Below are 16,137 nucleotides of genomic sequence, written 5' to 3'. Positions count from 1 at the left end.
TGCTTGGTCATATTTCTGTCTTCACTGCCTTGGTCTGGCCCGTTGCAGTTGTTTATTGGAGACTGGGTTATAAATGAGGAAACAGCCATAAGCAGCTTTTTAGAAACGTTGTCAGTGATGTGAAAATCTGATAGAAGTATATGCTTCCTGTAAAAATCTTCTATATAGTTACTTTTGGGTACTAGGGCCAGCATTATATGTTAGGGTGTCTAATATTTGCTTTCATAGAGGTGTCACTTGAGTACCATCTTCCCCCAAAACATTTCTGCAATTAGTGTTCTGGTGTATCTGAAAATTCCCCAGTAGGGTCCATTCTTCTGGGTTAAAACATCAATTTTTCTCAAGTCCTTTATTCAAATATAAATGAATTAATAAATGTGCAGACGTAGAACCAGGTTCTAAGTGGTCGATAAAGTGGTTAAGTAGTAGTATTGTGATTATGATCTCTTTAATCCTCATAACAGCTCTATAAAGTAGGTATTGTTATCATCCCCATATTGCAAATGAGGAAAGTGAGGCACAGGAGGGGTAGTTAACTTTCTCAAACCCACTCAGTGAATAATGGATAAAGTCAAGATTTGAATCTAGGGCAGTTTCACTCAAGAGCCTGCACTCAGCTCCTACAGTATCTTGCTTCTCCAGATCAGGGGTAAAGCGTCCAGCCACTAACCCCTTAGCCTGAATCATTTAAGCATTCAACCAAAGGAGCCTGAGAAATTAAAAAGCACCATTCTGTTATATTATACTGCTATCATCATGTAATGTATATGCCATAACATATACAGCTATCTAAACTAGATGGGCCCCAGTCAGAAACAAAGAAGGGAGCTGAGACGCTGGCGTTGGAAGTCCAGCACACTGAAATAGACTAGTGAAAAGAAATGAGAAACCATCAAGAAAAAGGTCATTGATTCCCAACTTTGCCATAGCTACTACGTAGCAGGCATATTGAAAGTAGAGACCTGACCACCATTGTATTAGTTCACTAATTATGAAAACAGTTTTAGATCTAGCTGTGCCATGAGTTTGGAAGGTTTTTCACATCTAACCAAGAAAAGTCCCAATAAAATTTGTAATTAGGAACCTCTGAAGTTGCTGTTTCAACAGAAGAGTTTAAACCCCTCATGTATGAAGAAAATAGATTTTGATGGAACTATGTAGGATCTTCAAAAGAAGAATTTCATATGAGTGCTTATAGGTTTGTACAATGATGAAAATAAGCAGCATTTGTGCAAAAGACATTTGAAAAAATGGTGTTTGCTTCTTCCCACAGATTATCATTGCTGTAAGCCAGCTGATAGCTGATGTAGCACTAAGCGGAGGATCGAGATTTCAGGAGTCTTTATCCATTATCAGTAATTTTGCAAATAGTGACAGACCTATGAAGGTATGTTCTCACTTCAAGTAAAAAGTTAGAACTACGTTCACTGTCAGGGAAGCTTACACTCCTCACGTTAAACTGTGTGTTGGATTTACAATTTTTATATAGTGTAGAGTTTATAGAATGTGAGCTTCACAAGTCAAAGCTTTGTCTTGTACACCACTGCACCTCTAGCACCTAGAACACTGCCTGGTACACAGTGGATATTCAATATTATTTGAATGGATGGATCAATGGCTATACTGTGTATACATAGTTATGATAGGATTCCAATTTTTTTCTGGGCTTGATTTTTAAACTTGCTCAGAAAAGAAATGGGTCCTTTCTTAACAGTTGTTACCATTTATAAGATTGGTTAATTAAGCATTGAGTTTGAAATTTCACAAAACCTCACTTATTAGAGTAGCTAACAGCTGCCTGATCCTTTGCCAGCAGATAAGGAGTGGCACAGAAGGGATTCCTTATTTGATGCTTTTCTGAGTTTAAAGAATCATCTGTTAACTGGGGCTTACCAGAGATACTTATTGGCAAATCCAAGTCCAAGGCTGTCATTCTTAGGCACCAGCTGGCTGAGGCCAAACCCAAGACCCTGACCACCATTCCTCTTTCCAAGCTATATGCTTAAAACCTATAACATTGTGAAAATTCATTTTTTGTTTTGTTGCATGGAGAGCAGGTTCTGATCTTCAGTGATGCATGCGTACAAGGGAAGAAGAATCCTTTGCCAGTAGAGAACTTTTCCTCCCCGAGGAATCATCCCCATTCTTGGGAAAAGTCATCTTTCAGCATAATTTGACAATTTGTGTAAAATCTGGGAAAAAAAAAAGCCCACAGTCACAGCATACTTAATGTTTGGGATGTGTCGAATCTTTGTACCAAAAAATATTCCCATAGGAATGTTGCTGAAACTGAAAAAAACACTGAGTAGTGCCAGCCATTGTCAGGCTGGGAAAGTTTGCTTTTCAGCCAGTGCTGGTTCCTCGGGAGATCAGTATATGCTTCAACTAATCCCATGAGCACAGAAAAAGCTTATGTCATTTAGGATTTTTTTACTTATACCCTAAGAGTTTATTTTTACCAGTTCTTACCATCCTTAATTCCATGTTACGTAAAAGTTGGGTTAGCAACTTTTTCAAAGTAAATGGGGTCTGTTTTAGCCCTCCTTGATAGGAAATCTTTTTCATGACTCATTTCTGAAATGACTTAGTTTTATCCTGGTAGGGAAGTCATTACCAATAAACTCTAGTACAACAAAGTATAGCTTTCTCCCAGTAAATGGAATCTCTATTAATGTATAAGAAGAGACTTTACATATATAATTATTTTTAAAAGTCATCTTTAAAGAAGGCACTTTTAAAAATAATTTTCTCCACATTTGGTTATATTCACATTGAAAGGCTCCCAAAGCCCTGTACCTGTCCCTTACTCATCTTCTCTGAATCCTACAAATAATTGTGATTACTCCAGTGGGGTTAATAGGAAGCAATAGGACTTCCTTAATAGTGCCCAAGATAAAGAGGAAACTCGAACTTCGTGTTTTTGGGTACAGACACGTTGAGAGAAGTTAATGATCTCTTTAAACTCTTCAGAGTGTTCTGTGATTCATAAACTCTTATTTGCATAATTGGAAATTTTTGCAGTATGGTTTTCACCTTAGTGTATATGGTAGTTGGTAGATGGGATAAGTATGCTTGTCGGTATGGAAGAGTGACTAAGATCACTAGCTTTGGAGCCAAACTGCCTGGGTGTAAATCCTGTCTCTACCACTTACCAACTGCAAGACTTTGGCCAAACTACTTAACTGCTGTGTACCTCGGTTTTCCATTGGTAAAATGAATTATAATAGTACTTAATTCATAAGGTTGTTATAAAATTTAAAACATGTAAAGCACCTAGGCCACTGCCTGGTGCATAGTAAGCTGTCAATTTTTAGTTACTGTTGTAACTAAAATTACACAATAAAAGTGAATATAGATTACACTCATAGCTGTAGAATTCACGGTGGAGGAGCTGGGGTTCAAAGCCAGGTAGACTGGCTCCGAAGTCCGTGCTTTTATGTATTATGAATATACTGCCCTCAAACTCATTGCTTTTGAAGCCTGAGCTAGTGAGATGTATTTTAAAGAATTAATTTAAAACTCTCTAGGCAAGCTACATGCCAAGAACCAAGAACCAAATACCAAGATCTCTAACAAGGGGTAAAAGTTGTGTGTTATTCCCAGGATTGGATGCCTAGGCTTAGAGCGCACTGGTAATATTGATAAACATGTCTTTTTTGTTTGTTTTGATATTAGGCAACTGCTTTTCCCACAGAAGTTAAAGACTTGACCAAGAGAATCCGTACTGTTCTTATGGCCACTGCTCAAATGAAGGAGCATGAGAAAGACCCTGAAATGCTAATTGATCTCCAGTATAGCTTAGCCAAGTCCTATGCAAGTACCCCAGAGCTCAGGAAAACCTGGCTTGATAGCATGGCAAAGATTCATATAAAAAATGGAGATTTTTCAGAGGTGACTACTTATGGCTTTGTTCTAAACACAACCCTGCAAAACCCTGGAGCGCAATCTGACAGTTCTTTCTTTGTCATCCTTTTTCAGGCAGCAATGTGTTATGTCCATGTAGCAGGTTTGGTTGCAGAGTTTCTTCATCGAAAAAGTAAGGCATTTCTGTTCTTAGAGATGGGGAGGACTTCAGTTAGCACAAGAATTTTTATCTTTGTAGCTTGCACCTGTGAATGTGATATGATTGAGCTCTGAAAAATGTGTTTATACCTTTAGCCTTATTCACTGTTAAACAGAAGTTGTTATAAAAGAAAACGGGATTGTTCATTTGCCTTCTGCTTTCATTAAGAGTACAAGAATAAGCTAAATAGTACAGGGCCGGGCCTGATGCCCAATGTTTATTCTCCAAGACTGTCTCCCTGGAAGACTGCCACAAATGAAATTCTCAGGGCTTATGAGAGGCCCTGGATAATACACACCACTTATTTTCCCCTATCTGCCTCAACTTTACCAACAACTGCCCACAAATTAGATCTCTACAGCCACTTTAGTGCAACAATATCTTGGTATGAAAAGGGAGTTGGCACATCAGCAAGATGGCCTTATAAGATGTCCCTCGTTTGTATACCCATCTCAACAACAATTTGGCATCCCTACATGGACGTAAGTGCCTTTGTGGGAGTTGTGGGATCCAGCACCACATGCCAAGGGACCTGGGAGGAATTTTACCCACCCATGCATCACGTAATAGGCAGACAGATCTGTGTCCTGTCTGTGGACCCTGCAGTGGCCTATGAGCTGCCTCCAGCCCCTCTCAGCTGCAGTCCGGGATCCCCTGGAGAACACTGTCTTTAGATAACCACCCACAGATGAGGGAGCCTTGGGGGAAGTCCAGAAGTCCAGTGGAGAAGTTCCAGCGTGCTGTCGGAGCAAAAATTATACAAGTTTGAATACACTGGAGAGGATAAGAGGAACAGTTTGATTTCACTCGTGTCACCCTTTCCCCAAGGTGGCACAGCTCAGTGCCAAGAGAGACTTTCTCACCGTGATTTCTTCTGCAGGGAAAAGTGAGAGCATGTGAGTGGGTACTGCCTTTCCCAGCAGTGCAGATGTTGCCAAAGAGGCCCATTTCTCTCCTGCCCCATCGAGAGTACTGAGTCATGAACTGAATGAGTGGGGGGCAGGAAGAGGCTGGGAGCGCAGCCCATCGGACTTAGAGGGCATCACAGGGACACAGATCCTACTAACCGCATCACAGACTCCATCAAAAAGCCCACCAACAAATTGCTGGAGACATTTAGCCTGTGGATCCCACCCAGCTGGCCCACAGGCACCCCTGGTGCTCCACGCGCCTCAACCACATACTGTAGCTGGATCTCTGTGCGTGCTCCTGAAGGCAGATGGCTAGTGAGCATGTGCAGAAAACCAGCCAGAATCGGTGGGCCAGGGAGAGACCACAAGCTTGAACTTTAGAATCACCCTTGGGAGATCAAATGGGAGGCTGTTAGCACCTGGCCTGGTGTATTGCATGATGGAGAAAAGACGTACACACTTAAGAATTCTGTCATAAGAGGGAGCGAGAACCGTGGAGCAGGTGTATCCATAGCAGGGCTGTGAAAGCCTCAGAATCCCCAGCAGGACAGATGGAAGGTTGTTCTCTCCTAAAATCAGTCAGGAAAGTTGGTTGGAGGTAACTGCTACTTCAAATGTGAAGATAGCAATGGAAGACTTCAAGGAACATGAGAAATGAAGGAAACATGACACCACCAAAGGATCACAATAATCTCGTAGTAACCAAACTCAAAGACGTGGAGATCTGCAATTTATCTAATAAAGAATTCAAAATAGCTCTTCTAAGGAAGCTCAGTGAGCCACAATAAAACAGAAAATTCAACAAAATCAGGAAAATACACGAACAAAATGAGAAGTTAAACAGAGATAGAAATCTCACAAAAAAGGACCAAACATATTCTGGAGCTGAAGAATACAATGAATGAAGTGAAAAAACCGCAGTAGAGAGTATTAACAACAGAATGGATCAAGCAGAAGAAATAATCTGAATTAGAAGACCGGACTTTTGAAATTATCCAGTCAGAGGAGAAAAAAGAAAAATGAAAAAGAGTGAAGAAAGCCTATGTGATCTATGGGATACTATCAGCAGAAACCTTACAGGCCAGGAGAGAGTGGGATGAGATTTTCAAAGTGCTGAAAGAAAAACAACAACAACTGCCAACCAAGAATACTCCATCCAGCAAAGTTGTCCTTCAGAAATGGACAGATGAAGGCTTTCCCAGGCAAAAGCTGAGGGAGTCCATCACCACTAGACCTGTCTTCCAAGAAATGCTGAAAAAAGTTCTTCAAGCTGAAATGAAAGGATGCTTATTAATAACATGAAAACATATGAAATGTATCTATATGAATGGATAAAGAAGACATGGCACATATAATCAATGGAAAGAAGGAAATCCTGCCACTTGTGACAAAATGGATGGAGCTTGAGGGCATTATGTTAAGTGAAATAAGTCAGAGAAAGACAAACAGTGTATGATCTCACTTACACGTGGAATCTTAGAAAGCCAAATTTGTAGAAAAAGAAAGTAGAATGGTGGTAGCCAGGGGTAGCGGAAATGGGGTAATTTTGGTCAAAGGGTACAAACTTCCACTTAAAAGATGAGTAAGTTCTGGATATCTAATGTACATAGTGATTATAGTTAACAGTACTGTGGTATATACTTGAAAGTTGCTAAGAGTATAGATCTGAAATGTTCTCACTCCCCCCAAAATGGTAATTATGTGTGGTGATAAACACTACTGTGGTAATCATTTCACAATATATACATGTATCGAATCAACACATACACCTTAAACTTACGCTGTGTGGGATATCAATTATGTCTCAGTAGAGCTGGGGCTGGTTGCAGGGGTGGAAGGGGGCCACAAAAAGGAGTCATGGTCTTGAAGGGCTCAGGATCCAGCAAGTCTAATTCAGGAATCTTCCTGAAAGCTTCCCTTTCCAAAATTAGTATTGTTGACTGTTGTACTTAAATAGTAAAACAGTTGAGTTAGGTTTAAAAATTGATTGGCAATGGACATTGCAAAGAAATCTCCCGCTATCTATCACAATTGCCAAGCTATTTCCTTGAATGCAGTCAAATGAATGACATTTGGGCAGAATGAAACCATCTTGTGGGAGTCACATCGCTGCGGTTTTGGCTCTGAGAACACTACCATGTTTTGTTTTGTTTTTTAATTCCAGAATTCCTACAGTTAACTATGTATCTTTCTTCCCAGATAGCATGACTAAAATGTAGATTCATTTTAAATTTAACACTTTCTGTTTGATACTGAATTTCTTTTGAACAATCCATATTTTGAAATTGGTATACTCTAGTATTCTCTTTTTAGTACATAGTGGCTTCAACATGGAGAATGGGATTAATTATCAGAAGAAGGCCTTGTTTGAGGGTTTTTTTCCTACATCACCGGTATGCCTGAGAAATTGCAGTAAAAACACATATTGAAATTGCACACCTGCAGTTGCAAAAAACTAACAAATATGAGAGCCCTAAACATGGTACTAAATAAAGTTTTAGGTGTGTCTTTCAGGTATATCAGGTTAATATAATCTCATCTTTTTCAGTAGTAGAAATCTGAAATAAGAGTTTTTTGTCTACTGAGTATAAACCCTTTATATATTGAAAATAGTTAAATGTATTAAAGTACTTCCTTAGAATTTTTTTCACAAGTGCAAAGACCTTAAAACTAAGCAAAAATCAAGAATTATTAATCTCCATTATCAGTTCTTAAGCTTTAGAATTATAACTATAGTACTGGAGAAAATAGCAACTTAAATATTGCTGTGGGTTTTTTTTGGACATTAGCTTGAGGCAGCTAGCCTGAACATCAAACAATGTGACATGTTTCAACAAGTGGAAACAGTGCTTTTAACTAGTCATTTAAGTATTTATTTCATAATACCTTCAAGGTTTTTTTTAGAATTTATCCTTCACAGAAATCAAAGAGCCCTTCTCTGAGTAGGAAAAAAATGATGTTTTGCATTTTAAACAAAAAATAATGTTAAAGGGCTTCCCTGGTGGCGCAGTAGTTGGGAGTCCGCCTGCCGATGCAGGGGACGCGGGTTCGTGCCGCGGTCCGGGAAGATCCCACGTGCCGCGGAGCGGCTGGGCCCGTGAGCCATGGCCGCTGAGCCTGCGCGTCTGGAACCTGTGCTCTGCGACGGGAGAGGCCACAACAGTGAGAGGCCCGCGTACCGCAAAAAATAATAATAATAATAATGTTAAATATAGGAGAGGTTTACATATTTATTTATAGGTGCCATCTATTTTTAAGCCTGGAAAATTCTACTCAAACTAGAAAATCGTATTCTAAAATGGTGGCAGTAGTAAAATCCTCAGGACTTCCCCCCTTAGCTTCAATCGTGCCAATGATCGAAAACACCTGATTTTGCTAATTAGCTGATTCAGCTATGACAGTTATACCCAGGTGGACCACTGATGTTAAAACAGAAGTTAAAAACTCAATCTGTTAACCTGTCATTCAGTCTGAGAAATCCATGATCTAGATAAGACCTGGATATTCACAGAGTAAATAGAAGTACGTTTGAGTGCAGGACTGAAGAAAAAGGTTTTATTTATACTTAAGACACACTTATTTAACAAAAATAATTGAGCAGTTGTAGAGCCCTGTGTTTTCTATCAAGTGTCCTTGCTAATGAAGACAAAATCTTTGACGTATCGATTGCCAGAATTTTTCTGTTTTCTCAAAGTCCTGTGCCATTTCTCTTGAAGTCATTATAAAGCTTTTTTTTCATCAGGATGGAATGAAATGCTATAGCTGATGCATTGGAGACACATGATTTCCTGTTTAGAGTTTTTAAGAAAAAAAAATAGTTTGTCTCATTGGGTGGTTGCCTAAGCGAGCAAGGAAATGGGCCCCTGGCCTCCAGAGGTGACCACAGAACACCAGTGAGGGCCCATTTCTAGATCCTTTTTTTCATTTTTCAGGCCCTGAACTGAAAGGGAAAGGGGGAGGAGGTGTGCAGTTCTCCCTGTCCCACCGCCACCCTCAGACATCTTTCAGGCAGCCAGAGTTCCTGCTCTTTGTACCAGAGATCTTAAGGGTCATCATTCTCTTCCCTTTCCCTAAGTTATCTCTAAGTGGTGATACTAGGTGTGAGTTACTCCCACTCCCAAAAATATGTAATAAGAAACAGATCTAAATTTCCTTATTTTTATTTTGTCTGAAAACCTCAAAATGTTCTAGATCTCATTCTCTGGAGCCTAGACTTAGGTACCTCTTCCTCTTCTCTTCCTGAGAGAGTGCACAACTGTTTTCCCCCAGGGAAGACAAGAATCAAGTCTGCATTCTTACACCACCACATAGCATCCGAGGTTCAGCAAAGCTTCAGGCCTGTAGAGCTCCTCCAGCACCCCGGGAAAAGGAATTTCATTTCCCATAGAGTCTGTTCTTTTCATGCCTTATAGGATAATGTTCCCTTCGCCAAGTCTTTATACCCAGGTTCTGAAAGCTTACGTTCTGCAAAGCTTTTTCTTTACCCACTTCCTTCCCAATCACAGCTTTTTCCCTTTTTGCCCTCCGCTTTTACCTCCTATCCCTCTTCTGACCAGCAGTCTTATTTTATCAAGGGTTGAACTGCTTTCCCATCGTCGAAACTCCTCCCTGCTTTTTTCATGGGACAATTTGTTCTCAAGGTGTAGTGGTCTCTACTTGGACAGTTTGCATCTTGCTTTCCCTTGGACAGCAATCAGGAATACAGAAGCTACAGCTATGAAGGGCAAAATCAGGAATCCAGGTCACATACCAGAAAGATTCAAAGCAGAGCCTCCAAGGCCATGTTATAGAATGCTACAGAGGGCTACGGGAGAGCCCTCACACACGTGCCTCCCTCTGTTGGGACATATACACTGGCCTAGATTCAGCAACTTGTTTCATCCGAAACAAGACTAAACTAAACAAGACTAAAGGGAATCAGAATTTTCCCTAAGCATTTTAAAGACCCTAACAAACAAGAGAGTCCTCTTATCATTGGATAGTTTGGTGGGTGTTGATAACTTAAGCAAACAAGGGGATATATAGGCTTTTCTAGCTAGAGATAACGTCATCAGGCATAGGACTCAAGGTAATACACTTAGCAAGAATAGTGGACTCTGACGCTGAAAATCCATAATAGTAGTCTTTACACCAGATGATACACACAGCGAAGTCCAAAAGAAGACCCATAATTTACCCTCCTTCTACTTAAGGTATACCCTGGAAGACTCTTTCCCAAGATGCTTTAGTCTCATCTGATCTCAGGCATAGGAGTGTGCCCCTTTTGTCCTCCCCTAAATCACGGCCTACTAGAGAAACCCTAGATTTGGGAATCACTTAAAGTAATAATATCCTCAGCGTAGACAGGATTTTTCCCCCAGTCGTGGACCTAGCTGCCTGAGGCCTTCAGGGATTGACCCTTTTCTTTGTTAAGGACCACACTATCTCTTCAGTCAAGTTTTGGGGCCCTCTTCCTTAACTGCCTAGCTCTTGACTTCATAGAGGTAATCAAGTGGGACATTTTCTCCTAAATTTCAAAAAGTTCTCCTAATGCACTGCTACTCAGAGTGCCCCATGGACGCAACTGCCAGTCTGAGAATGGTTTCTTACTGGTCCACGACAAGATAAGGAATATTAACCCAAATATAAATCAACTTACGGCACTGAGCATGATGGTTAGTTCAGCTGAATTTGTTTTTTTATAGAAAGACTGTTGAAGAAGGAACTGATGAATTGATTTACATTCTCCTTATCGTGTTGTGATCCAGACCTTTGAATAGAATTCCCCTAGCAGTCTATATAACAGACCATTTTAGACATGCTTATCCTCAGAAATGAAACATGCCATGCTCTATCTTCAGTGCCTTTTATTACCTAATTTCTTGGAACAAAAATGGTCCTAAAGTCCATTGGGTCAAAGTAAATCTTATTTTCATTTCTGCCTCTCCTTTTTCTCTAACAGAAATCCACTGACTACTCCCTATGGGTTTCTCCATTTTTGAAAAAGTGCTTCAGAATAACCCCATCTTCCCTTACCAGAATCCCATCTCTCTCTCTCATAGAAGTGTGATGCTGACTTGATACCTCATTTTCTATCAAGTGTCTTACCAGAAGATGTATGTCTAGTTAGCATTCACTTAGACGAGAAGAGTTGTCAAAATCCAAGCCGTGATACATGACCCTTTTTTCCATCAGAATGCTGAGACATCTCCTCAATGTGAGGTTTGGCTTTCCTAAACCTTCCTTCTTCCTTCCCCAACCTCTAACAGCAGGAAGCTTACCAAATATTTAGTCGTGAGTAGGTCATCATTTCTGAGCATCACTATTAGAGATGTTGTAGAACAATAGATTGCAAAAGCTGTCCCCTTTGTGACCAGCCATTTTCCACTGCCTAGCAGATTCAGTTATAAGGAAGCCAAAATTTCCTTAACTATAAAATGACAGCGCCCTTAGGGGTAAACGCAGCCAGAGCAGTAGTGTTTGGACATGTTCCTATGTCCAGAGTCTGCAGGGCAACCACGTGGCCTTCTATACCCATACTCTTGCTTGACAGTAACAATTTGGTCCACAATCCTACAGCAGCTGTTCTCAGCTTGAGCTCACTTCCTACTTCCCAGGGGTCCAGCTGCAGTCACTTACTATACGAGCTGCTAGCAATTATTGTATCTTGAGAAAGCTAGTTTATTTATTGGTAGCTTTGTTTGGTAATAATAATTCATTGCACACTTGTTATATGTTAGGTTCTGTTCTAAACACTTTACATTTCATTGAATTCTTATAAGGTAGCTGCTGTTTCTATTTTACAGATGATGGAACTTTTTACAGTCCTAGAGAGATAAACATGTCTGAAATCACACAATTAATGATCGAGCTGGGTCTATCTAACTCCAAAAGCTCTGGTTCTCCCAGCGCCCTATCCTGTTTCTCTAAGGATGCTTCATCCCTGGCATCTGTTTTATTTCTTGCCTCTCTTTACAAGTCCTAGGCTAGGCTAACAACCCACTTTTCCAATTCTCCAGTGAAGTGAGGAGCTAGAGATGACTACAAAAGCTCATTCGATGTTTACCTGAAAAGTACATGCTCTCTTTGTTTAGGTGACAGACCATAAACGTACACAGGATCAAAGTGTTAATAACAATTTTTAGATCACATTAGGAAAACATTTACTATAGTAGCCATTGAAGATGATGCATAGTCAGAGAATGAAACTTATTTGTAAGTAACTTGAGCTCACCATTTGGTAAAAAGACTGGTAGGATGTATAGTAGGTAGAAATAATTTGTAAAATTCTTTTTTTGTAACTGAAAATTGCACGTATGACTTTGATCCTCACAAAAATATGTGTTTGTTTTTAAGGGTAACTAATCCCTGTAAGGCTATCTGTTATTTACAAAACACTTTTTAAAAATAAATTTACTTCACTGGTTTTTATTCACACAGAGTTATTCCCTAGTGGATGTTCAGCCTTCAAGAAAATTACTCCCAATATAGATGAAGAAGGAGCAATGAAAGAAGATGCTGGAATGATGGACGTCCATTATAGTGAAGTAAGACTCCAAGGCCTGCCTTGCCAGTTATATAAATTTAACTTCTTAAAATTTATTTACATTAAAAAATTATTGCAGCTAAAAAAAAATTATGACAGCTAACTTAATTTGGAAGGTAACGAAGGGTTGATGAACTGTAAGCATTAAAACTGCCCAGGGAAAAGATGTCCCTGTGTGGAATGTGGAGCCCTATCTCTGGAACTGTTCTTATTGTCTGGTTTTAGAAATGTACCATGTATCTTCCTCAGATCACCTTCCCAGTAACCAGATCACCGTCAACATACTTTGGAGAAATCTCTGTAAAAAATATAGCTAACGATGTAACAGCTAAGGAGAGGATGCTTACAAGCATTTTAAAGATGGAAAATTTCTGCTCCAAGCTTCATATGGGTAGCAAACAGCTTCGGTTGTCAATCACTCAACAAATATTTGTTGAGCACTGACTTATGAGCAAGGCTTTGGACTTGGTGATACAGAAGCTATAAAATAATTAGATATGGCTGATCCCTGACCTTACGTCTACCTAAAGAGATAATACACCTGCTCGAAATGGAGAAAAGCAAGACAGTGCCATTTGAATAATACAGACAGTATGTTCCATGCAGAGTTGAAGGTGAGAGATGCCTTTGAGCTGAGGTAGAACAGAGGACAGTTAGGCTTAGAGAGAGGTTTGAAGCGTGAAGACACCCTGAAGGCATTTTAGCAGAGGGAGGATAACGGGGACAAAAGTTAAGAGGTGGGAAAGTATAAGGTATGTTTGGGGGCACAGTGAATGGATCATTTTGGCTAAGCCATTGGGTTCACATAGAGAAGAGTAGTAGTTGAGGTCAGGTTTTGGGAAACTTTGAATGTCTGGACTTCATTGATTAGAATGTTGAGTTGCTGTCAAAGGTTTTTGAGCAGGATAATGACAAGATGAAAGCAAGGAAGAGGAAAGGTTAATTTGGCGGTTATGTGGGAAATGTATTAGAGGTAGATGGATAGGGGCTGGAGGCAGAATCTGGAGGGCGGGCTGCCCTAAGAGTCCAGATGTGAAGCAGCCAGGTCTAAACCCAGGTAGTGACAGGTTCAGGAAACACTGTGAAGAAAAGAGGAAGACTTGCTGGCTGGGGGAGAAGAGTCAAAGGTAGTGCTAAGATTTCAGGTTTGGATATTATAGAAAAATGATGGATGGATGATTTTACAGGGAAGATGGTGAAATCAGTTTTTGATGGGTGTTGAATTTGGAGTAGAAGGTTATTGAAATGGAAATAACATCAGGCCATTAGAAATTCAGAACTGAATCTAAAGAGAGAGATCAGGGTTGGAGAGCCACATCTGGAAGTCGTAGCTGTGTGAGAACCAAAGCACACTGACGATGGGAGATAATACAGCAAGCGAAGACCAGAGAACCAAGGACTGAAGCACATTGATGTTTACAATTAAGGAATGTGAAGACCAAAGAAAGAAAGAAACAACAAAAGTGGAGAGATTTAAGGGGTTGCAACCCCACAGAAATAAATTTTTTTAACATTATATTAAGAAACATAAGAAGCAGCCAGGTTAAAGTGGCAGAGACATGTTTTATACTTTATGATTTGTTTTTTAAAATATTTTAATTTTTAAAATTTATTTATTTTTGGCTGCTTTGGGTCTTCTTTGCTGCGTGTGGGGTTTCTCTAGTTGCAGCAAGTGGGGGCTACTCTTCCTTGGAGTGTGCAGGCTTCTCATTGCAGCGGCTTCTCTTGTTGCAGAGCACGGGCTCTAGGCGTGCAAGCTTCAGTAGTCGTGGCACGCAGGCTCAGTAGTTGTGGCTCGCGGGCTCTAGAGCGCAGGTTCAGTAGTTGTGGCGCACGGGCTTAGTTGCTCTGCGTTATGTGGGATCTTCCCGGACCAGGGCTCGAACCCGTGTCCCCTGCATTGGCAGGTGGATTCTTAACCACTGCGCCACCAGGGAAGTCCTGTTTTTTAGAAAATATAAGCAATCTCAAGGTAGCTCTAGTTCGTTTAGCTAAAATGATATATGCCTAGAAGCTTTACCTGCTACTTCTATATGGGTCTCTCTCCTCATCAATAAAATAAAGGTGATAATACTATCCTGGTCACTTCACAACAAATGTGAAGGCTCTTTATAAGTCATTAGGTGCTACATAAATGTCAGACTTTATCACTGACCAACTTGATAGTAAGGTTTCCTTTTACCTCCAGAACCTAGAAGAGTAGATACTTAAAACATCCTTGTGGAATTAATTAATCATAACAGAGAATCGAGATACTTGAATTTTAATCCCAGTTCATTGCTTGACTGTGAAGCCTTGGGTAAGTTAATTCACTTTTTGGGTTTTTAGTTAGACTTCAGTGATTTTCATCTAAGACCCCCAGTTTGTGCGGGCTAGCAGCAGAAAGATTCACGGGAGTTTGTGGGAGATAAATGTTTTAACACAACTGAAGTTACATCCTTTTTTCCAAACAGCAGCTTCAACTTAGTCATAAAAATGGCCTTGCACCTGACCCTTTTTTATACTCTCAAGGAGAGTGGTCATATTTCTTATTAGTCAAGAACTGTAATCAGTTTTTTATGTAAACACATTTGTTGGAACTCTTGTGTTCTACAGTAATAATTTATACATGCTTTTCATTTGATGTATACAGATAGAATCACGTTCTCCGTAGTGCCATTTTATGTTTCAGTTTATGTAATAGGGCTTCTTCCTCGTGCTCTAGCCAATGGAAAATAACCGCCACCGATTTACAAGTTTTATTGAAACGAAAAATACAAATTGTTGTTCATTTAGTGCCTTATTTAAATAGGTTAGTTAAACCAATAATACTTTAATTGGTTTTGAAAACTGCATTTCTGACTTCTGATTTGCAATTGTTTTTAAAGATATAATTAGCATACAGTAAAATTCACACATCTTAAGTGGACAGCTTGATGAATTTCCACAGTTGTACACACCCATATAAATTACCACCAGAAACAAGAAAGAGAACGTGTCCATTCCCCCAGAAAGTTCCATTGTGCCCATTTCCAGTTAGTCTCCCCACCCCCACTCTCTGATTTCTATCATTATAGATTAGTTTTGCCATATTTTGGTGTCATAAAATGGAATCATTCAGTATGTACCCTTCTGTATCTGCCTACTTTCGCTTAACATAATGTTTTTGAGATACACCCATATTGCCGAGTATATCAGAAGTTCTTTTTCATTGCTAAATATTCCATTATGTCAATGTAAGATTTTTAAATCCATTCTCCTGCTGATGGATTTTAGATTGTTTCCAGTTTGGGATTGTTATGAATATACGGCTGCTTTAAGCATTCTTATCTATGACCTTTTGTGGACATATGCTTTCATTTTTCTTAGGTAAATACCTAGGAGTGAAACTGCTGGATCCTGGGGAAGTTACATATTTAACTTCATAAAAAACACCCAGAGTTTTTCAAAGTGGTTGGACCATTTTATATTCCTGCCAGCAATGAATAAGAGTTTCAGCTGCTTCACTTCCTCACCAGCATTTGATGTTGCTAATCTTTTTTTATATTTTTACCATTCTGTTAGACATGAATTGGTACCTCACTGTGTTTTTCACTTGTATTTCCCTAATGACTAATGGTGTTGAGCACTTTTTATGTGCTCCTTTGTCTTTCATATAT

The 16,137-nt window shown here is 39.7% G+C and overlaps 1 protein-coding gene across 5 annotated transcripts in view; it reads left to right on the top strand.

Moving 5' to 3' along the window:
• The window catches only part of DOCK11 (dedicator of cytokinesis 11), a 189,865-nt gene that overhangs the window by 150,066 nt on the left and 23,662 nt on the right, over nucleotides 1-16,137 (top strand). For all 5 annotated transcript variants that reach the window (XM_033850004.2, XM_073799049.1, XM_033850001.2 and 2 more), the window contains 4 exons: nucleotides 1,274-1,387; nucleotides 3,676-3,891; nucleotides 3,979-4,036; nucleotides 12,394-12,500. In XM_033850004.2, the coding sequence (XP_033705895.1) occupies nucleotides 1,274-1,387; nucleotides 3,676-3,891; nucleotides 3,979-4,036; nucleotides 12,394-12,500 (495 nt within the window). The remainder of the gene's footprint in view (nucleotides 1-1,273; nucleotides 1,388-3,675; nucleotides 3,892-3,978; nucleotides 4,037-12,393; nucleotides 12,501-16,137) is intronic.

Source organism: Tursiops truncatus, chromosome X (assembly GCF_011762595.2).
Source record: "Tursiops truncatus isolate mTurTru1 chromosome X, mTurTru1.mat.Y, whole genome shotgun sequence".
Taxonomy (NCBI): Eukaryota; Metazoa; Chordata; class Mammalia; order Artiodactyla; family Delphinidae; genus Tursiops; species Tursiops truncatus.
The sequence above is the reverse complement of the archived record's forward strand: the minus strand, read 5'-3'. Positions and strand labels throughout refer to the sequence as shown.